The sequence below is a fragment of the Vigna umbellata genome, chromosome 9, assembly GCF_029865625.1.
Source record: "Vigna umbellata cultivar VRB3 chromosome 9, Vumbellata_1.0, whole genome shotgun sequence".
Lineage (NCBI taxonomy): Eukaryota > Viridiplantae > Streptophyta > Magnoliopsida > Fabales > Fabaceae > Vigna > Vigna umbellata.
In genome coordinates, this window is record NC_142173.1 from 18,354,219 (window position 1) to 18,377,033 (window position 22,815).

General features: G+C 33.6%; 1 protein-coding gene across 1 annotated transcript; it reads left to right on the top strand.

The window, feature by feature from the left end:
- Positions 1-1,655: 1,655 nt before the first annotated feature.
- On the top strand, positions 1,656-2,727 carry LOC148192784 (heat stress transcription factor B-4-like). Its single transcript, XM_088099619.1, has 2 exons — positions 1,656-1,963; positions 2,162-2,727. The coding sequence occupies exons 1-2, from the start codon at positions 1,712-1,714 to the stop codon at positions 2,654-2,656; spliced, it is 747 nt and encodes a 248-aa protein (XP_087955745.1). The 5' UTR covers positions 1,656-1,711; the 3' UTR covers positions 2,657-2,727.
- Positions 2,728-22,815: the final 20,088 nt, after the last annotated feature.

Below are 22,815 nucleotides of genomic sequence, written 5' to 3' on the forward strand. Positions count from 1 at the left end.
CTCTATTCATACCGAATCACTATTAATATATTCATCGTAAAAAAGTATTAGAGATTTTATTGTAATTAAAAATAAAGATAAATTTACAATATAAAAATGTGTCCAAACTTAAATTTAATATATTTCACAAAAATTTAATTAAATGTAAATTCAGTATTACTCCCTATAAATAATAATCTTGTTTGATATAATATGATGATTTACCAAAGCATAAAATGTTGTGTTGCCATTCAGTTTTCATATTGGCACGCTTATATGATTATATATATATTGCATTCATTCAAAATGAAAAATATGAAAATGATGTTATATGATTGAAATTCCATATGAAACAAACAAGGGTCAGAGAACAGTTATTTAGATCCCTGTTACACAGGCCAAAACATAGTAATCTTTGAGATTGGAAAATATAATAATATGGGTAGAGAGGAGGGACCAACCAATTGAACAATATCTGACAACTGATAAAATAGTGGGCCAAAGCACATGCACAAAAGTTTAAATTTTCTCAGTTGATTTTGAGAAATCACACCCTTCCAAGTTTTTCAGTTCCATACGAAAAAACATACTTAAAAAACAAAAAAACATGTCTTTTTGCAGGATAAAACAAATCTAAAACATTGTCTTTCAATTTGATTATTAGTCTAGGAATTTTAGAGATCTCTGCATACACATTTTTCTAAACTCAAATTGAATGGTTTTTTGCATTATAAACTTGCCTTCTTCAGGGTTGTGATGATGGAAAGCTGCTTTATATAGCCAATTTGGCATTAACATAAAAGCATTGAGTAGGGACAAAATGGTGATTACATCCATTAGAGCTATATTGAAAAGAAAGAAAAACAAACAAAAAGGTAACTCCTCTTTCAAGAGGCATCAACCCAACAACACTGCTACCAAGAGAATAATCAATAGTAATTAATACCTCTTATTGAATCTTATTATTGTAGAAATTGTAGAAAAAATAATTCATTTCACTGACATGGTCATATGTATCTTAAAATTAGTAATATAAAGGGAGAGATTGACGAGAGGATGCAAAGAATAGTCTTTTATTTGCTTAGGAAGATTTTGTCTAAACATCTAAAAAACAGATATTTAGAGAGAAAAATATGTAGATTTATGATGGGATAGGAAAAATAAATAAATAAATATAAATGATATATTAATTAGGTCTATAAAAATAATGGATATCTATGTGTTATTATTCTACAAAAATTATAGTAAAACAATGTGAATGATCTAATATATAAAGTTACATGGATGTTTAAATTCTTTATAGATTTTTTTTAATAAAGTTCTCAAAACCTATTAATTTATATAAAAAAGATTATATCTCTCATGTTGTAAATTTTTTAATAAAAATTGTTCAAAAATTTTAGAGCATCATACGAAACTAGATAAATAAAAAAAAATCTTTTGAAATTCTTATTACTTATTTACTTTCATATCTTAGAAATGCAAGTAAGAATAATTAGTCTTACTTTAAGTAAAAAAAAGTTCCATCCTAATTTCTGATTTTACAATGGAAAAAGGGTGAAGTGAGAGTAATATTTTTCTTTCCTCTCCATTTGACATGATCATGTGTTTTTGTTTTATAAAGTTGCATGATAAGAAATTTATAATATGAGAGAGAAAGGTGAGAGAAATTAAGTTGGTATGCATATATCAGTGAGAGAAGAGGAGTGCAACAAGAGTGAAGTTGAGTAGAATGGGTTTGACAGTGGAGAGGTTTGAGGAGAAGATGGTGTTCTCTTTTGAGTCTCAGAAATCAGTTCCAGCACCTTTCCTCACAAAGACATATCAACTTGTTGATGATCCTCTCACAGACAACATTGTTTCATGGGGTCAAGATCAAACCACATTTGTTGTCTGGAGACCCCCTGACTTTTCCAGAGATCTTCTTCCCAACTACTTCAAACACAACAACTTCTCAAGCTTTGTTAGGCAACTCAACACCTATGTAAGCATCCTACTATCATTAGTATGTTCGGAATCCAAGTCCAAATTCCACCTTGGATATAAATGACAAAGTAAAATACTGTATAAAGATAAAACATCATTCACACATTGTCTTAAGGTTTTGAATAAAGAGTAGTGTGAATCTCTTCTATCAATACCTCCTGTTATTAACTATGAATGTTTTTGTTCTTGTGTGCAGGGTTTCAAGAAGGTAGTTTCTGATAGGTGGGAGTTTGCGAATGAGTACTTCAAAAAAGGAGCTAAGCACCTTTTGTGTGAAATACAGAGAAGAAAAACACCTCAGCAACATCACCAACTCTACCATGACCAGCCACCATTCCAGATTCTTCAACAAGATGAAAGTCTCTGCTTGCTTGATTCTCCTCTTTCATCTCCAAAACCAAGCACGGACATTCTAACATCCCTTTCTGAAGACAACCAAAGACTAAGGAAAAAGAACTTCATGCTCTTGTCAGAACTTAGTCACATGAAGAGTTTGTACAATGACATCATATATTTCATCCAAAACCATGTAAAACCTCCATCACCCTTTGAACAAAGAACCAGCACTGCCGTTCCAAAGCTGGTGGACAAGTCCTTGTTCACTTCTTCTGAAGAATCAAACAGTTCTGTTAAGCTCTTTGGGGTCCTTCTAAGTGGCACAAAGAGATTGAACCCAGATAACATTAATTGATGTTTTGTCCCATGCTTCATGGTTAGCTTTTCTTGGGTACCCATCACTTTTTTCATTTATTTTATATATATATATATATATATATATATATATATATATATATATATATATATATATATATATTGTATAGAACTGTGTTTAATTTACAATGTTACATTTTGGTACCCCCAACAGAATTTTCCAGTTATAAGACGTGTCAATGAAATAGCAGGGTTTCTTCCTCGTTGTTGAAGTTGGAATCACTAAGTATAGTACTAGTTTGTAAATATTTGCTTTTGTTCTCCTTTCATTTTGTAACTTCAACATTTTTAAGGCGAATGGTTTTTTATAGGGTTAAATATGTTTTTAGTCCCTAAACTATTGGCCGTTTTTGGTTTTCGTCCCTCTTCCAAAGTAAGGTACAATTTGGTCCTCATTCTTTAGAAAAACGTTCGTTTTAGTCCTCAAAATTTTGTTTTTAGTCCTCGTTTTAGTCCTCAAAACGTTCGTTTTTTCGACTAAAACGAACGTTTTTTAAAGATTGAGGACTAAATTGTACCTTACTTTGGAAGAGGGACGAAAACCAGAAACGGTCAATAGTTTAGGGACTAAAAACATATTTAACCCTTTTTTATATCAAAAGAGCAACTTGAAAACCCATTTTTAAAGGGAATAAAATAGTTATAAAGAAATCAATTTTTATATTTGTAAAAAAACTAAAAAGAAAGATTAAAGGTAAAATAGTGAATGACATGAATGTAAAAATGACCTTTTCTTTAAAACCCTATGAGTTATGTTTTACTACCACAAGGTTATACAACAAAAAGACATAGTGAACTTCTAAATTCATTCAGATTAATCACCATGTTTGATATATTATTAGTTGTGGAATTCAAAATATTTATCATAATTTTGTTTTTGATATAAATTTTGGAAAGTTGAATAAAAAATTCATTTAAATTACTCTTAGCCTTTAATTTGTGAAATTATTGAAATTTCATAAAAATATCCTAAAATGTTAATCTTTGGTTTTGAAAAACCAGACATGGAAAGCACATATATGTCAAAGAAAAAGAAACAAAAGTTTACGGAACCTCGAATAGTGCATAAGCATCTAGGAATTAAAATGACATGAACATAAAATAACAAGTAAAGCTATATAGTATTGTTTAATTTCTTACACTTACAATTACTATAACAAGACCTTAGTTTTTATCATGTGTCCATAATGTATCATCAGTGTTCATCTTGGCATTGTACATAAAATCGTATTTAAGAAAACATAAATTTTATTTTATTAATTAAATGTGTACATATTATACTATTTACATTACTGTTTTGAACATGGATAAGAATTAACATCAAAAGAATGATAATTTTAAAATCGCTGACCAAAAGTCAAAAGCAACTCAAGTCACTTCATTATTGAACTCATATTCTTCGAAAACAAGAAAACAAATTCCAAAGCAATTTTGGATGCATTCTGTCTCCTAAACTGACTATTACTGGTTATTTTTTACACATTATTCGATCAAATTGCGCATTCAATCAATTAAAAAATAATCTTAACGTACGCTTTTAAAATATTTATTATAAAAATTAACAATTTTATCGTAAATATGAATGAAGCACTCAACATAGTAAACACAAAATTCCAATATTGAATTGTGCAGGATGTGATTGAACAATGATTTGATTTGTTTAGTCTGACTAATGGATTGATTATACATGGAATCTTATGCATACATTTTTGCTTTCGGTTTCCTCCATAAAGAAGGCAAGAAAAAGCCCAAAAAATGGTGAGTGAAATAAAGAATATTTTTGGAACAAAAGAAGTCATCGGGATTGTAATATAAATTTGTGATGGGTTTCTCTGCCATTATTCCTCGTGTCACCAAATTTCATATAACTTTTATCTTTTTCTTTTATTTTGATACATTACAATATCATATTTCACTCTACAAGTTGTTAAAGCAACACTAACTACGAAAAGATCAAATGCAAGACGGAATTGCATAGTTAAATTTTACATCTAAATTAATAGAGATAACATGAATAGGATCCGATTATTATATATAATGTGACGGATGACCGTGTTCGGTCCTTTATTTATCATACGGCCTAGATGAATACTAGGTGAACGAGGATCAACGATTTTATCTCTATTTACTTTTTACAGATTGGAGGAATGTTCCAAAAGAGCGAATGACCAATTGATTAAATATTCATTAGTTGATTGCATTATAAATTGAACACATTTATAGATAAAGTATACTTATCAACTTTTGCACCGTGATTAGGTCAATCCTAATTAACAGCTCATTTCAAAATTTATAAATAAAGAAGTAAAGTAAAAAGGTAAGAGATTGCATTTATTGTGAATTTAAAACTTTACTATGTTAATCGATTGGTCATATAACTGACTTCAGACTTAGTAGAACTTTATAAGGCGACGTTAGGAGGCTTGGATAAAAGTGTGAAAGAGTGTTTTGATTGTGATTCCCCACCCATACTCGAAACATATAACAATTGATCCCAAACATTGTGAAGTAAAGAAAATGTTTAAATTATATTTTTTTTATCTATCTTTTAATATCCTAACTATTTACTATTTAGAGTTTTTATTTAAATAAAATAATATTTATTAAAGTGATTTTTTCTTATTTAAAATTTTAATGAAATTATTTATATTTATTGATAATCTTTTGTAACACCAAAACATTATTAATTTAAAACATTTAAGTTGAGTCGGGATAATCTCTTGTTGAGCCGCTACTCAATACACCTACCACAAGAGTTGAATGTTTTCTCCCTTGAAAGTCATTTCACATCCATCACTTCACAACTACACATTATCATCTCATTGAACATTTAAACATTTCTATCATTTATTCATTATATATATATATATATATATATATATATATATATATATATAAAAGTATATATGTATATATAGGTATATATATATATGTATGCATGTATCTAACAACAAATCATTCAATCTATTAAAGTTAACATATTCCCGCCCAAAGCCCCAAACCTTCACTCAATGCAACTCAAACAAAGAGATTCCTGTAAGAGATCTCCATGTTATATCAATTTAATCAATCATAGGTCTCATAACAAACATAAAAACTCATTTTTTTCAAGATAAAGAAACAACTTCTAATACCAATTGAACCAAAGTTACTAATCTTTGAAGCAAAATCATCATCATTCACAATTTCTCACATCAATATTTTAACATGGTATAACATCTCAAAAGTTTTTTCTTCCTTCTTTATAAATCACAGTAATTTCATCTCATCCAATACACTATTTGAACCCAATTGAGCCAAATTTACCAGTCTTTGCAATCCCAACACTCTAGTAATTCAGGTTTTCATACATGCAAATATGCGATCAAATTATCTAGAGACAACATACAATTCCTGAAACCAACCAATTCAATCATACATCATATTCAATGAAATCAAATTACAATTTTATCAAGTTATCTATATCAAGGTACAATATATTTTTAAATAGCTAACTTCCCTTACCTGTTTAAAAGCAAACATAGTTCCTTTAGCTTTATTCACCCCTAACACAAATAAAAGGAAAGCTTAGATCAAAGATCTTATAATACCTTAATGACTCTAATTGAACAGAGATTCATCAAGAGCTCTTCAACTATGCCACTCCATACCCTACACATGCAAGCCAAAGATCAAACGACTGTATATTTGGAGGGTCATGCTTGAAGTAATGAGAGGAGAGAGAGAAAGTTTTTTAATGCATGGTTACGTGAGAAAAAGTGGTTTGGAGAGAGAGAAAATAAAAACATGAATATTTGGCCTCCTTTTACGTAACAAAAGATAGTTTTAGGATAGTAACACATTTAAGTAGAGGATTTTGAAACACATTCTTTTAGGTAAAGTGGGAGAGAAAAAAGGACACTTCTACAACCGCCGTAGGAGAGAGAAGCACACACCCTAGTGAATTGCTGTGAAACCGTAGAGCAAGAAGAGTGCACTAACGAAAAGATGAAGATTTTCTTATACTGGGAAGGATTTACAAGCAATTAACAAACCTCTGGAGTCCAGGTAAGGGGAGCAAACTAATAATGTTGTAGTTGTTGAGGTTTTCACGGGTTGGATGATGTCCTTAAGGAGTGTTTAATGTTGTTATTGATTCACAAACTTGTGGAAAATGAATGATATAACATGTATGAGGGAAACTCTTCACATGTGGGTTTGGGTACAGTAATTTTCCTTTGATCCATGTGTTATGTTTTTGATTGTTTTTGGTGATAATGTTGTTGTATTTAAAAGTTGTGGTCTAGTGATAAGGGTTCCCGACGAGACTAGTAGCACCGTGAGGCCTTATACACTTTCTCGGTGCCTTGGGGTGCCACTACTCTATCTTGGGTAGATAGTACTGCGATGAGGGTGAGAGGCCGAGAGATCATCCAGCGGAGTTCCGAGGGGATTGAGTGTGTGAGGGTATGTTGTTGTGATGCATGTGAGAAGAGGAAAGAAGTAGCGAGATTAGATGATGGTTGCCGGTTGTAGTGCATGAATGTGGCTACGGAGAGTTGTTGGGGTTTAAGCGAGAAAATGGTTATGGATTTTCTTCTTGTTTGGGAAATTCGTGAGTGGCTATATGTGTACAAAATGTAGGTTGTCTATAAACCAATATTAGTGGTGTGTATAACGAGTTTGGACATTGTGTGTATGAATGTGGAAGATAGAGTGAAGACCGTGGAAAATGGCATGCAGGAAGTAATATAAGTTGTGTTGTTTTAAAGAGAAAAGGTAGAAGAAGGGCGCCTCTGAATTTTATGTGTGTTTATTTATGTTTTATCTAAAGTATAATATTGTTTATTTCTTGTGAGGTAGGGCCCGGTGAAGCTCCTAGAATAGTGATGGGAGTAGCACTAGTACTTTTTCCGGTGAAGCTCTCTAAGAATAGAGTGGTGGGAGGTGTATACTTGTCCGGTGAAGTCCAAGAGGATGATGGAAAGCATATACTTGCCCGGGGAAGCTCTAAGAGAGTGGTGGGAAGTGGTGTATTTGTCGGTGAAGCCTTCCAGAGAGTGGTGGGAGATGTCATTATGTAATGGTGTGGTAAAATGTACTGGCCCGGTGAAGCTCTTTAAGAGTGTGGTGGGAGGTGACACTCGACCTTATGTTGTATATGAGTAACCGGTGGTGATTCAATATATAATGAATGGTTTCAAATAAATTGGGGTATGGGTTGGTGAATGGTCGAGGGAGTCGGGGTGTGAATTGGTTACTTTGACGAAATCATTTTGTGGTTATATGCTAGTCACTTGAAATTCTGGTAGTGCGGATGTTAATGATTTAATGTGTTGTCATGTGAAGATGTGTGTAAGTGAATGATGATATGTACTATTCTATAATCTTATTCTAAGTTGATGTTAATGCTTATGTATGTTTATATGACCTGTTTATGTTAGCTCACCCTTGCGTGTTGTGGTTGTGGTTTCCACCTGCAATGATCGTACTTGTACGTGTTGTTACAGATGTAGCTAAAGCGAAGTTGAGCGACGAGATACATGGGAGAACTATGGGGTTTTAATTTTTATATTAATAGTTTTGTAATGAGATTATATAAATGCTTTATAGTTACATTTGATTTATGAATTTTTCCCAAATTTGGTTATAATAAATAGAAGTTTTTATTTAAGCTGTATTTCGAAATAGTATCAGAGTTAAATTTTTTAAAGTTTTTGTAAACCAGTGACATCCCAAAATTTGGGGTGTTACACTTTTGGTACAACTTTTGATAACTTGTTCACTCCGTCTTTCTCCAACATTCATTTTGATATGTATGAGCTAAGATTGATGAACATTTGTGGCAAATGTCCTCCACAAGATTAAAACATGTATAACATATATGTCCTATTTAGTGTTTTTGAATGTTTTTTTATCAATTGTTTAGGATTCTGTGTTTTCTAATGTTTTTGTGTTTGTGAGATTAGCTTATATCGTTTAGTCTGTAAGAGACTTCTTGGTTGGCGTTTTATTTATTGATTTCATGATTTGTTTTGACATGGTTAATGTATCATTATTTTCTAAAGGAGGAACATTTCATGAATGTCTTTCCTGTCACCTACTACTAATCTGATTGGATTTTTGATGTACAATCCACTCATCAGATATCACTTTTGTTGTTTTTGAATGTTGAACATTTAATGTCATTTAATGCTTGCTCAGAACAATAAAGTGATTTTTGATTTTCTACCATATCATTTGAGAATTAAGCTTTTCTTTTAAAGATACCAAGCGTTGAGTAAGACTCATCTTTGGACGAAGTATTGTTTAAGTTCATGGTATCATTCAGGCAAGTAAACTCTTTTTTTTATCTTTGTCTCTTCTTTAGACTCATAGCATTTAGCTTTGTTAAAAAAAAAATGACTCAATTTCTCACACCAAGAGAGGGGGGGGGGGGGTGAATTGGTGAAGTATAAAATTTAAAACTTTCAAAATCTTTTTCACCAAAAGTGATGCCTTTATAACTTTCTTGAAACGCAAGGTAAAAGACTTGTTTATGCAGTGAAAATTAAAATGATTGAGTAAAATAAGAAGTCGACTGAATAAAAGAGTGTAGGGATAAAAATATCAAACACTAAGTTTTTATACTGGTTTAGCCAAGCCTACATCCAGTGTCCTTCCAACCACAGAAAGCCAATGCACTATAATGATCAAGGTTTTTACATCAAGGCTTTTATAGCGACCACACGTCAAAAATATAAAATACCTCTCTAACCCTCTAATCAAAATATAGACAGTGTACAAACAAACTAGCAGCAAGAATCCCTTCTCCTGTAGTCTAAACCCTTTGAGCCACCCTCAAAGTCAAGAACGCAACACGCTCTTCTTCCTGTAATCACAACAGGGAACCTCAGTCCAATCTTCACAAGATTGTAGCCTCTGATCTCTCAGTTACCCCCAATGTGCAGATACGATAAGCCTTTTTACGTACAGTTAACTTGCTCTTCAAGAATCCACAAGCAGATGATCACCATGATCACTTCTTGTTTCTTGAAGCTCTTTCTTTCTTTCTGTAAGAATGCACTTTTTGCAAAAGATATCACAAACTGTTAGATTCACAAAAGTTCTTACAGAAATCAAATTCGCGTCAATTTATAGTTAAACACAACTCTGACGCATTTTAATCAACTAAGCTACTAATACAGTCGAATGTAGCAATTCTATTATTGCAGTTAGCAGCAATCAATGCAGTTAATTGAATGTACAATTAATGCAGTAGAATTTCATTTAATGTTTGGTCAACATATTTAAAAATATAGTCGTTGTGACAGTTATATCAAGCATTAACAGTTATTCAAAACATAACAAACTCAGTCGAATGCAATACGCATGTAATCGACTTTATAACAGAGTAAAACAGTTTTGAAAACATTTCTCTTTGAAAAAACTCTCACAACACACTTGAAAAATTTTGTGCAAAGACACGAGTTTTAATCGACTCACCCCATAATGAAATTGACTTAAAACTGTTGTTTTGCTACACAATTTAAGTTCAACAAAAGTGCTTGTGGTTTTTCTTTTCCATAAACATATGTCATGCATTCATGTATAAAATCACATATATAATACAGTGAAATGCAATGAACAACATAAACAACAAAATCATGTTCTCAAAAACACATATAACATGTAACCATAGAACATGTAACATCAACTACATGTGTGTTATTAATTATGTGTTGTCATCATCAAAAACTCATATATCACTGAGATTATGGGTTCAGCTAAACCAGTGCTCCACCTATCAACAATCTCAACAAGCTTGTTTATGTTTTCTTTTGTATTTTATCATTTAGTCTTTTAATTTTTTGGAGTGTTTTGTCAAAGACATCGTCTTGACATTATTTATTTTCAAGAGCTAAATTGAACACCTTTTGGGTATGATAACCTTTAAGCATTTAACTTTAACTCTCTTAGACGCTTTAGGTATAACAACCTTTTAGTATAGTGTCTAGGTGTTTGTGACCTAGATATTTTTCTATTTCCTAGGAACCTAAGTATTTTCCTAAGGTTGTCTATGTTAGGGATTCAGGTTCTAAGTCTTGTGTACATTTTTTATGTTGAGGATTCAGGTTTTAAGTCTTGTGTTTTCATCCTAAGCTCCTTAGTCTAGTTTTTCTATGTTCGACTTTTCCTGGACGTTCATCTAAATCTTTTCTTCTTGGTGAGTTTGTTATTTTCTTTAGACCTTCCTGGCTCATGGCTTTCTAGCCTAGTGTTTTTCTATCCTAATCTGGGGTTTTCTGACCTAGCATTTTTTATTTTGGTGTTTTTGTAGCTCAAGGTTGGTTTTCTCAATCTAGGATGTTCTACCTTAGTGTTTGGTGTCTGTTTTCTATCTTAAGGTTGGTTTCTAACTTAGGGCTTTCTATCCTAGTGTTTGGTGTTTTTTTTTAGTTTTCTAACTTAACCTAAGGTTTTTTGACTTGGTAGTTTTGCTTAGTGTTTTTCTAGTTTAGAGTTAGTTCTTTATACATACAGAGTTCTTCATTTCATGTTTCTATATAAAAAACTTGTCTTGTAACAAGATTGTAGTATCTTGAAAAGGGTAAGCTAGTGCAATTTAAAACTTATAAGTTTTGAAGAAAAGAAAGCATATATAAAAACAATAAGAAAAATCACTGCATAACTTTACATCAATCATACAATCTACATCCAAACATAAAAACTCCTATACCCCATTCATATGATAAGAACTACAAACAACACCCTCTAAAACGACTGGTGTATTGACTAACACCCTAAAACTTTGTACCTGTCATTGGTCAATTACTTCTACCTCTTAAGAGCTATAAATATAACATGTATGAGTTTTTCCTAATTCCATAAAGCATGGAAGAGTAAATTCCACATTTCACAAGTTCAGCCACTGTCAACACTCTCACTAGTGCAGAATTGGCTTTAGACGTCTGTTATTTTGGCCTTTTAACATCGGATCCATATCCGACGTCTTTTGTGGTGACGTTAATCAGACGTCGGACATGGTATACCAGACGTCTATATAGACGTTGGACAGGGTATACCAGACGTCTATGTAGACCTCGGACGGCGTATACCAGACGTCTATATAGACGTCGGATGTTGGATATAACATATGTGTATATCGACGTCGGATATAGCTACATCCGACGTCTGTAGGCCCTAAAACGTTTTGTTCACTATAACTCATTGGACGTCGATTTGTGCATTGACAGACGTCAATAGATGTTGGACATGGCATTAATCGACGTCTACTAGGTGTTTTTTTTTAAATTAATTTATTGTTGCAATAAAACCACACCTGAAAAACAGAAAATTGTCCCAAAACAATATACTATAATCACTAGTGCAAAAAGGTCTTTAGACGTTTGTTATTTTGGGCTTTTAACATCTGATCTCTATCGACGTCTATATGGGTGACGTTAATGAGACGTCGGACCCTTTAGGTGTCGGTTCCCCTAGTTAACAGACGTCTAAAGTGCTTCAGAAGTCGGTTTCCTCCATAACAAACGTCTAAATAGAATAAAAAATTATTTTTTTAAACATTTTCGTTTAGTTTTGGCGTCTATTTGGGGGAGCCGACGTATATGAGTATTTAGACATCGGGCCCCTCCATAACCGACGTCTAAATAGTTGTTTTATTTACGAAAAATGCCACCGGTCATTTTTTACGTTGGATATTCGAGGGTCAAACGTCTAAAGGGTGACGTTGAAGTTCTTTTTTGCACTAGTGAATTTCATATAAAGAAAGTTCTACTTAATGCAAAAAACAATCCAATACCAAAACTATCAAAATATAAACTTAAACTAAACCAAAGTAATGTTCAACAAGAAATATAAGTGTTCCTAGCTCCATCTTTGCAGAAGATAAGTTGTCCACTCCTGCCTTATCTGCCTAATTGTGTCCTGTGGTATAGGAGATGTACTCTTGAACCGCTGCAAAATAAACAAAGATTCATTATGGTTTCATATATGTTTAAAGATGAATTTGATTTGTAATGTATTCAATGTATGCATCATTACCTCATTCCAGTCATTTGTAATGACAACTCGAATGATGGTCTTAATCCAACACATGACATAGAAGCCACATTCTCATGAATCTAGCTGTTTGTTACACTAAAACGACAAACTAAATAGTCAAGAATTTAGATCATTCAATAACATAGAAAATGCATTAGAAGTATAAATGACTTACAACCTTTGGATACAAAATTTGAACTAGTTGACCTCGGGATTTACCAATAACTCTATTTAGATTGAAAACACAAAGTAAAATTAATATAACTATATTTATCATAAAAGTTTAAGGTGAACATCAAATTCAAAGTCATTTTTGGAGAAACACTTACCCTTGAAGCATGGTTCTCAAGTCAGTTTTCATCTTCCTGTGCAGCGAACAAAACCATATAATTTTACATTGTTTGGAAATGATGACCATCAGCTGCTAGTGTGACCTATCAGGAATCACAAATAGTTAGTTAACTAATTAAATAAACTTTAATGAACTTTTACATATAACAACACCTACCCATCAATGTATGGCACAAGGTATACGTCTCTTTTTGACTCATCCATCCATGTTTGCAAATAATGTTGTTTGCTTTCGAGTGTGTTACCAGAAGGTTGAATGGTTTGAGGTTCAACAAATTTGTACATGGAAGACCGACCTTGGTCTACAACGATTGTGTCCATGTACCTAAAACAACAAAGTTAAGTTGTTAGAAACTAGGAATCTAAATAAAACTAATATGAATGACAAAATTAACTATCTTACATGCACTATAGTTGAATGATGGAAATATTCAACATCCTGTCTCCCCCAATTACCTCCAATGCATCAGTCAATGTGATATATACTGGCACATGGGGGGAGACCAAATACTCTCAAATCCCAATATAGTTCTAATGGTGCTATCTTCAACCTGGGTAATCTTGTTATTAGCTTTAATACATCTCCAATTCACATAGTAGTCTTATTCCTTCATTTTCCAATTGATCTAAACCTCAAGGGTCAACAACTTTCTTGAAAAGGGCATTAAAAAACAAACTCAGATGTGTCAGAATACCCCTAACAGAAGGAGGTAATATGCCTCGAATAACAACTGGTAACAATTGTTGCATCAATACATGACAATCGTGAGACTTTAAACCAACTAACTTTAACTATTGCATAGAAACAAGCTTACTAATATTTGAAGAATAACCTTGTGGAACCTTCACACTTCTTAAACAGTTACAAAAACTTTGTTTTTCTTTTTTAGAAAGAGTGTGACAGGATGGGGGCAGATAGGTGCGTCTTCCTATTATCTGTGGATGTAACTCAGATCGGATTCCCATGTCAGCCAAATCTTGTCGTGATTTTATTCCATCTTTGCTCTTCCCTTTCACGTTTAATAAAGTTTCGATGACACTGTCACAAAGATTTTTTTCAACGTGCATCAGATCAATACAATGTCTAACATCAAGTTTACACCAGTATGGAAGATTAAAACATATTGATCGTTTCTTCCAAATGCTTTTTGCAAAGGTACTTTTATGATGTTTTCCAAACACAATGTCAATGTTTTTGACTTTATTGTACACCTCTTCACCATTCCGGGGTCTAGACACAACCTCATCCTCAACACTTCCATTAAATGCTTTTTTCAATCTACGATAAGGGTGATTGTGAGGAAGGAATTTTCGATGTCTTGTATATATTGTCTTCTGACCATGCTTCGATTGAAGGTAACTAGTGTTTTCTTCACAAATGGGACATGCAAAATGACCTTTAACACTATAATCGCTCAAGTTTCCATACGTTGGGAAATCATTTACAGTGCAAAATAACATTGCACGCAAACGAAACTGTTCTTCAACATGTGAATCAAACACTTCCACCCCTTCTTCCCACAACAATTTCAAATCATCAATTAAAGATTTTAAGTAAACATCAATGTCATTTTCAGGTTGTCTAGGACCCGATATCATCATGGACAACATCACATATTTTCTCTTCATGCACAACGAAGGAGAAAGATCGTATATCATCAACATAACTGGCCATGAACTGTGTTTGCTACTTAAGTTCCCATAAGGATTCATACCATCAGTTGCAAGTGCAAGTCTTAAGTTTCTTGGATCTGCACCAAATTCTCGAAATGTTTCATCGATCTTCTTCCATTATGGTGAATCAGCTGGGTATCAAAGAAGATTATCGCACTTTCTTCCGACAATGTGTCATTTAAGGTTCTTTGCATCTTCTTTAATAGAGAACATACGTTTGAACCTAGGTATTATAGGTAAATACCACATCACCTTAGTAGGTGCACCATCATTACCTTCATCCGTAGTGTTTTTGTCAGATTTCTTTTCAAAACGAGATAAACCACATGTTGGACAATACTTTAGCGAAGCAAACTCCTTTATGTACAAAACACAATCATTAGAACAAGCATGTATCTTTTGATATTCAAGACCCATTGGACATAAAAAAAAAATTTTCCTCGTAATTATGAATAGGTAGAGTATTATTTTCTGGAAGCATCTTCTTTAACAACTCCAACAACTCTGTGAAACTTTTATCGGTCCATCCATTCCTTACTTTTAAACTAAACAACTTCAAAGTTGCAGACAGACGTGTAAAGTTCGAGCATCCTGGGAACAACGGTTGCTATGAATAATTTATAAGAGAATCATACAAATTAGTTCTTCTAAAATTATCTTCACCCACATCACGTATCATGTCCTCTAAATGATCACTCATCCATTCTTTCACATAATCTGTTCCTCGTGACGTGGTAGGCTGGTCCAGTACTTCTCCATGCCAAGTCCAAATGGTATAAGTTCTCATTATGCCGAACATGAATAGATGGTCACTCACATTGCCTAAGTCTGGCCGTATTTGATTAAGACAACGAACACAAGTACAAAAATATGTCTCGTTCAATGACTTAGCATTTTGTTCAACATATTGCAAGAAATCCGAAACAACCTTCTCATATTCTTCACTAATGCGACGTTCATTCATCCAGCTTCGATCCATACTATGTTCGTAACATACTTCATCAGTTTCAATTTTTTAACTCTCACAAGGTTAGGCCCTACCCATTCAGAAAAATTATTTTTCATAAATTGCTAAGACACATGCAAAGAAGTCTACATCATAAATTTGATAAGATTTCGGTAGCATTTCGCATTGGTCTCCGAAATACACGAAATGAGAGTAGTCAAGGATGACCACAATCAAATAAGCATCCAGAGAACAACACAAATACTGAACCGAAATTTTATCAATCTCATCCATAAACTCCAACGTACATGTTATAGCAAATTCTGAAAAATAATTTGTCCAAACTGTCTAACCGGACAATTCAAAATTTAATACAAACGATTAAAAGATTAATCGTTTGTGTTAAATTTCAAACGGGAACTAAGTTTCACTCAATGATTTCATACTTATAATCTAACTTGCCAATTATAATAACACAACTATCGCATGCATATTCAAAAGCCAATAACACATGCGTACCTAAAACCCAAAAACATGCATACGCAAAAGCCAATAAAATGCCTACACAAAAGGCAATAACATGCATACAACAAAAGTTTTCAACAAAGCAGCTAACCTTTTTAGCAAATTAAAAAAGCAATGGAGCAAGGCACGCCCAAAATCGTAGGCCAGAAAGAGTAGAAACCACCGCCCAAGCACACGCCAGAAACTGCACAAAAACGCAACGAAAACGAATTTTAATCCGTTCAAATAGAAGATATTTCATCAAAGAGTAATTTAATCAAAGTAAAAGTAAATTTAAACGGTCCAAAAGAGAGAAAACCTACATGGAAATGCAACGCCTCAAAGAGAAAACGCGAGGAAGACGATGAACAGTGAGCGTAACTCCCCGCGGGTTCGCTTTTCCTGTATAATAGGTTATAGACGTCGGGCCCTGGGGGGTCCGACGTCTATAATAGTATAGATGTCGGTCCCTCACTAATATGACGTCTTTCTGATTTAAAAATTCATATTCGCTGGGCTTATAGGCGTCAATTTAGAGGGGCCCCAACGTCTAGGTGAACGTTTCACCTACCCTTTCAGGCATATAGACATCTGTTAGGAGGGCCTCCGACGTCTATAATATTCTAGACGTCGGAGCCCCTCTGAACAGACGTCTATATGGTGGAAAAAAATAACTTTTCACCTACCTGTCACGCATTAAGACGTATGTTAGGAGGGGCCCCGACGTCTATAATATTATAGACGTCGGAGGCCCTCCTAACAGATGTCTATATGCCTGAAAGGGTAGGTGAAACGTTCACCTAGACGTTGGGGCCCCTCTAAATTGACGCCTATAAGCCCAGCGAATATGAATTTTTAAATCAAAAAGACGTCATATTAGTGAGGGACCGACATCTAACAAACGTCATAATATTATAGACGTCGGGGCCCTTCCTAACAAACGTCTATATGCCCACTTATTTATGAAAATGCCACCGGTCAATAATTTGTGGTGGTTATTTGGTGGACTGACGTCTACGGGGTGACGTTAAAGGTCAATTCTGCACTAGTGTCTAAATATGAACCTCTTTTGACTCTCACAACTAATTATTTTAATATATAGATCCAATTACTTGTAGAGTCAAAATGATCTCATTTTAGTGTCTATCGTTGATAGACCCCACACAAAACCAACTTATTGTAGTATTCTTACCCTTGGAATAACTACCTCATCATTCCATTCGTATTAATTTTAAGTCATTGTAAACATTACAAAATTGGTAAACACGGTCACAAGAAAATAGTCAAAGAACAATATATCACACAGCTCATTCATCACAAATTATTTATTTCAATTTACATGTTAATAATTCATCATTTATTTTCTGTTATATTAACATAATATTCAATTACAATATTTCCATTAAGTATATCAGAAAGGTGAAAATCATATTTCTAACCATAGACCTCTAATTTACAATCCCAATGGTCAAAGTGAAAAACCATATTTCAAGAACTATCTGTCAAAATTTTAGCCAAATCCAATGGTTAACAAATTTAAAATCAAAATTTTACCCAAACAACCCAAAGATTAATCTCATACTTGCGTGTCCACATTTTTTATACCATGAGATTGCATTGCCTTTTATTAACATCATACATGAGGCTTTTTCAGCATGTACTTCATTTAGGTCTATTTTGTACAAGTTTCCTTGTTTGTTTGCAGTAAATAGTAGTAGACCCTAATTGTTTAGGACTTTACAATGGCCCTTTTAAAATGTAACATTGTGCCCATTGCCAAACAATTGACTTATGCTCAACAAATTATGTTTTACGCCATCTACTAATAAAAAATATTAATAGAAGGGGAAGTTTTTATACTTATCTTTCCAATGCCTATTATTTTGCCATGTTGATTTCCACTGAATGTGATTGTTCCTCACTTCTGCTTCTGAGTTCTTGGAACATAGACTTTTGACCTCTCATGTATTGCGAGTATCCACTATCTAGGTATCACAATCGGGGTCTCTTTGCGGTCATCAATTAAATCTGCAAGAGAGATGATTTTGGCTTTAGCTACCCATATTGCTTTGGGTCCTGCTCTGTTAGTTTGATTTATTTTTCTTTTCTCAAAAGCGGGAGCATTGTTGAAGCTTTCCCTTTTAGGTTTAGCAAAATAGTTAGCTTTAACTTTAAATTTACTATAAGAGCTGTTGTCATTAAACCTTAAACTGCATGTGTTAGACGAATGTCTACATTCTTTGACTAGAAGCCCTAAACGTTCATTTCCTTTAAACGTTCTATTCAACACTCAATGAAGAGTATCATTTTCTTGGTTCAAGGACTCGATGCGCCTAACATCTCTAGCAATGGTTGTATTCTCCACAAGCTTTTCATTTTTCAAAATGAGTTTTTCATTTCTCTTTTCAAAACATTTAGCTACCCTTCTAGGTTGTTAATTTCTTTTCACAAATTCTTAACATCATCATTAGACGATGTTATTTTAATTTTTAAAACTTCATTTTCTTTCTAAATCTTTCTATTTTGTTTTCTTGTAAGTTGAAAAACTTATAAAAATTTGGAGGAATTTGACAATACACATTATAAGCTTCAATGATAGAGTGTAAGTCAGTAAAATCTACCTCATCGTTAAAATTGTCTAACAAACATTCGTAATCATCTGCCATAAGACATAAGTTGGCTTCCACTAGTATAAAAACAATGTATAACGTTACGCGTTCAACGTTAAAAATGACTGGTGGCATTTTTGTAAATAAATACAATTATTAAACGTCATTTAGAATTGTAATTCAATGTAAAAGGATATAAAACGTCGAATGCCCCAACGTTAGACGTCAAAAGGTTAGTGAATTCAATAAAAATTTGAGTGGGAGATTGAAAATTCATTCCCTATATCTTAGCACGCGAGACCCTCTTCTCTTCTCAAACTTTTCTCGAACGAAGTTTGACGACCATAACATGTAATCTTTCTTTCATTTGATACAAATGCATTTTATGTATGATTTTCGTTTGTTTTGACCGATTATTTTCGTGCTTTTGTCCTTCATAGGAGCATTTTTCTTTCTCTGTCACTGGTGACGACACTTTATTTCGACGAACCCACATTTTGAAGATTAGTTTTCATTTTCGTTTTGAAGAACTTATTTGTTGAACTTGTTTTTTGTCTTTTTTGTTGAACTTGTTTGTTGTTGTTTGGTTGAACTTGTTTGTTGTTGTTTGATTGAACTTGTTTATTGTTGTTGTTTGATTGAACTTATTTGTTGTTGGTTATTGTTGTATGTTGTTAATACTACGTTCATAGTTCTTGCTTTATAAAATACGAAAAACTGAAATTTGTTGTTTTTATGCTTTTCAGGTCCCGTAGAGTTGTAAAAAAGGATCACAATTAATTAAAAAAAGCAAAAACAAAATTTCTTAACGTTGTATATTTACAAGATTCGACGTTAACTTAACGTCGTATATTGACAAAATTCGACGTTAATTTAACATCAAATTTTTTAAACTCGACGTAAATTTATGGTCTCCTAATATGACGTCGTTCGTGAATTCGCCGTTAAAAGCCCAAAATATTCGACGTTGTACGCGATTTTCGTACTAGTGTTCCTGTTCTTCTTCATCAGATTTTGAGAAGTGTAGATCCTCACAGGTACTCATCAATGCTTTTCTCTCCCCCTTATTTATAAACGCCAGGTTTTCTTTTTATCTTCTCAAGATTAGGACACTCAGATCTGAAGTGACCTGGTTTCTTGCATTCATAGCATACAATGGTTGAACATGGCTTGGATGCTTTCATTGTCTAGCATGGTGAATAACTCATATTCACACGTTAATAAACTGAACTTGTTTCTTTTGCCTTCATTTGATCCTTCATATGTGACAGTTAGGGTGTCCCACATTTCCTTTGCTCCCTTGAATGCATGTACTTTCCTGTATTTTTCTTCAGACAAAGAACACATTAACGAGTTTCAAGATTTGAAATTAAGTAGATACTTGTATTTTTGCTCGTCGAACCACGAGTTTTTCTATAAGGGCTCTCCCTTATTATCCAAAGATATATAGTTACCATTTCCAACTATATCCCACATGTCGATGTGGCAGGATTCAAAGAATGCAGTCATTCTTTGCTTCCAATACTCGAACTTTTCCCCTTTGAATAGAGGACGGCTGTTGACAGCATATCCTTCATTTTCCATTGCCCGCTAAGATCGTTTCCTCAAGTTCTGTTAGGAACTCACTCCTGAGGTAAGCTCTTATGGAAATTGAAATTATAGGAAAAAAAAGTAGAAGGAGGGGGGTGATTAGTGTTTTTAAATTCTTTTCGCAAGATAGCTTCTACGAACTTGTAAAGAAAATATGTAAGGATTTTTGAAATGTTAAGACGCTAATTTTTATAATGTGAGTAAATGGAAAGCATTTTGAATAGGAAAACAGTAAACCATAGTTCTCCCTTAAGAACTCTTAAGGGTTCAACTAACCTTTTCATATTACACGAGTTTTGCCTGTCTAGAATCTCACCGAGTATTCTCACTACTCTTGGTTAGAACAATTATTAGTACCACTCCTAGTGTCCTAGTCAACACAACTAGACCGAGTTTAGCCTCTTCAAGATTTAACCCTAAACAATTGTCTAGAAGTTCAACTCAACATGAGTTGAACAACCAAGTATTTGAGTTCTCTTCAAATTTTACAACAAATCCACAAATGGATTTTCTAAAAAGGTACAGGCAAATAACTCTCAGCGAGAGGATATATGTTCAAATACAATACAATCTCTAACACTTGAAAGTGTTTCTCTAAAAATATATTTAGCGTCAAACGATATAAGCACACTGCTTTTCAAGTTGTTATTCTTCATATGTTATCTTTCTTGCACTTTTCATTAACAACGTCTTCTTGATGGAAACTAATCCCAGCTGGAAACGTGCAAACAGAGGCTCCAGACAAGAAGAAACCAGTAGTGAATGATGGTGTAGTGGATTGATGAAATGGTGCAGTATTTGAGGTGTGTTAATGGAGGAAAGGTGTATGAGTGAAGCCTCACAGCTCAGAGGGCCTTCCTACAGAGGAAGGAAGCTTGAGGAAAGGAGAAGAAGTAGTAAATCAAAGGTGACTTAAGAGCACAAAAGCTGGAAAGCAAATTCTGCAGCATATCATTAAGCTCAAAAGTGAGAAAATACAAAGAAAAGGCCCTCTTATTTATAGGTGAAGAGGAGCCTAATTTCTGATTTATTTCCCTCCTAAATTCAAATTATTTAGCATAGGAGGCACATTCATTTTGATCCAGCAAGGTCCATGTCTCATTCCAACTCAGCCAGCAAGGTGCATGCTTCATTCCAAATCAGCCAAGTCACGTGGATTGGTCTTCTCTCGGGTGAAAAATGCTGGTGCATTTCCCATTCCGCAAGCACCTCCCTTTTTGGCTCCTTTGCTTTCCTTTATTGATTTAACTTCATGGATGGCTCAATCATGGTCTCCAAGATTTATTAGTTCCTACAAAACAAAGTATAAGTGCTTTAGTATAAGTAACCTTCCATAGAAGTAAAATGTTAGGTGATCCTTCTTCTTCTTGAATCTTCCTTGCCATGGCTCTAGTAAGAGGTCCAATATGATTTCTTGATGGTTTTCCATCAGACCCTCCCTCTTGCAAAGGATTTGTCCTCAGATCTGCTTCATCCTGTTGATCATCTCCTGTGAAAGGAATTAAATCGCAGATGTTAAAAGTAGGACTGACACCATAACTTTCAGGAAGGTCTAATATGTATGCATTATCATTTATCTTTTTGACCACTTTGAAAGGACCATCTCCTCTTGGACTAAGTTTGGACTTTCGCTGAGAGGGAAATCTTTCCTTTCTCAAATGAAGCCAAACTAAGTCTCCTTCTTCAAAAACTATTTTCTTTCTCCCTTTGTTGTTATACTCTGCATATTTTTGGGTTGTTTTTTCGATTTGGGTTTTAACCTTCTCATGTAATTTCTTGATAAACTTCACTTTAGATACACCTTCTTTATGAAGAAAAGAAGATGATTCTGGAAGGGGTAGTAAATCAAGAGGTGTAATAGGGTTAAAACCATAAACAACCTCAAAAGGAGAAAGATTAGTAGTCTTGTGAACTACTCTGTTATAAGCAAATTCAATATGAGGTAGATGATCATCCCAACTTTTATTATTACCTTTTAATATTACCCTTAACAAAGTAGATAAAGATCTATTTACTACTTCAGTTTGCCCATCGGTTTGTGGATGACATGTGGTAGAAAATAGAAGTTTAGTTCCTAGCTTTTCCCATAAAGTTTTCCAAAAATGGCTTAGGAACTTAACATCTCTATCAGACATTATGGTTTTGGGTAAGCCATGCAATCTCACTATTTCTTTGAAGAAGAGTCTAAATATATAGCTAGCATCATCTACTTTGTGGCAGGGTATAAAATGTGCCATTTTACTAAAACGATCTACTACCACAAATATAGAATCATACCCCTTTTGAGTTCTTGGCAATCCTAGAACAAAATCCATGCTTATGTCCTCCCAAGGGGTATTAGCTATAGGAAGAGGTGTATAGAGTCCATGAGGCATAATTTTTGACTTAGCTTGTAAACAAGCTATGCATTTAGAACAATGCCTTTGAACATCTACTCTCATG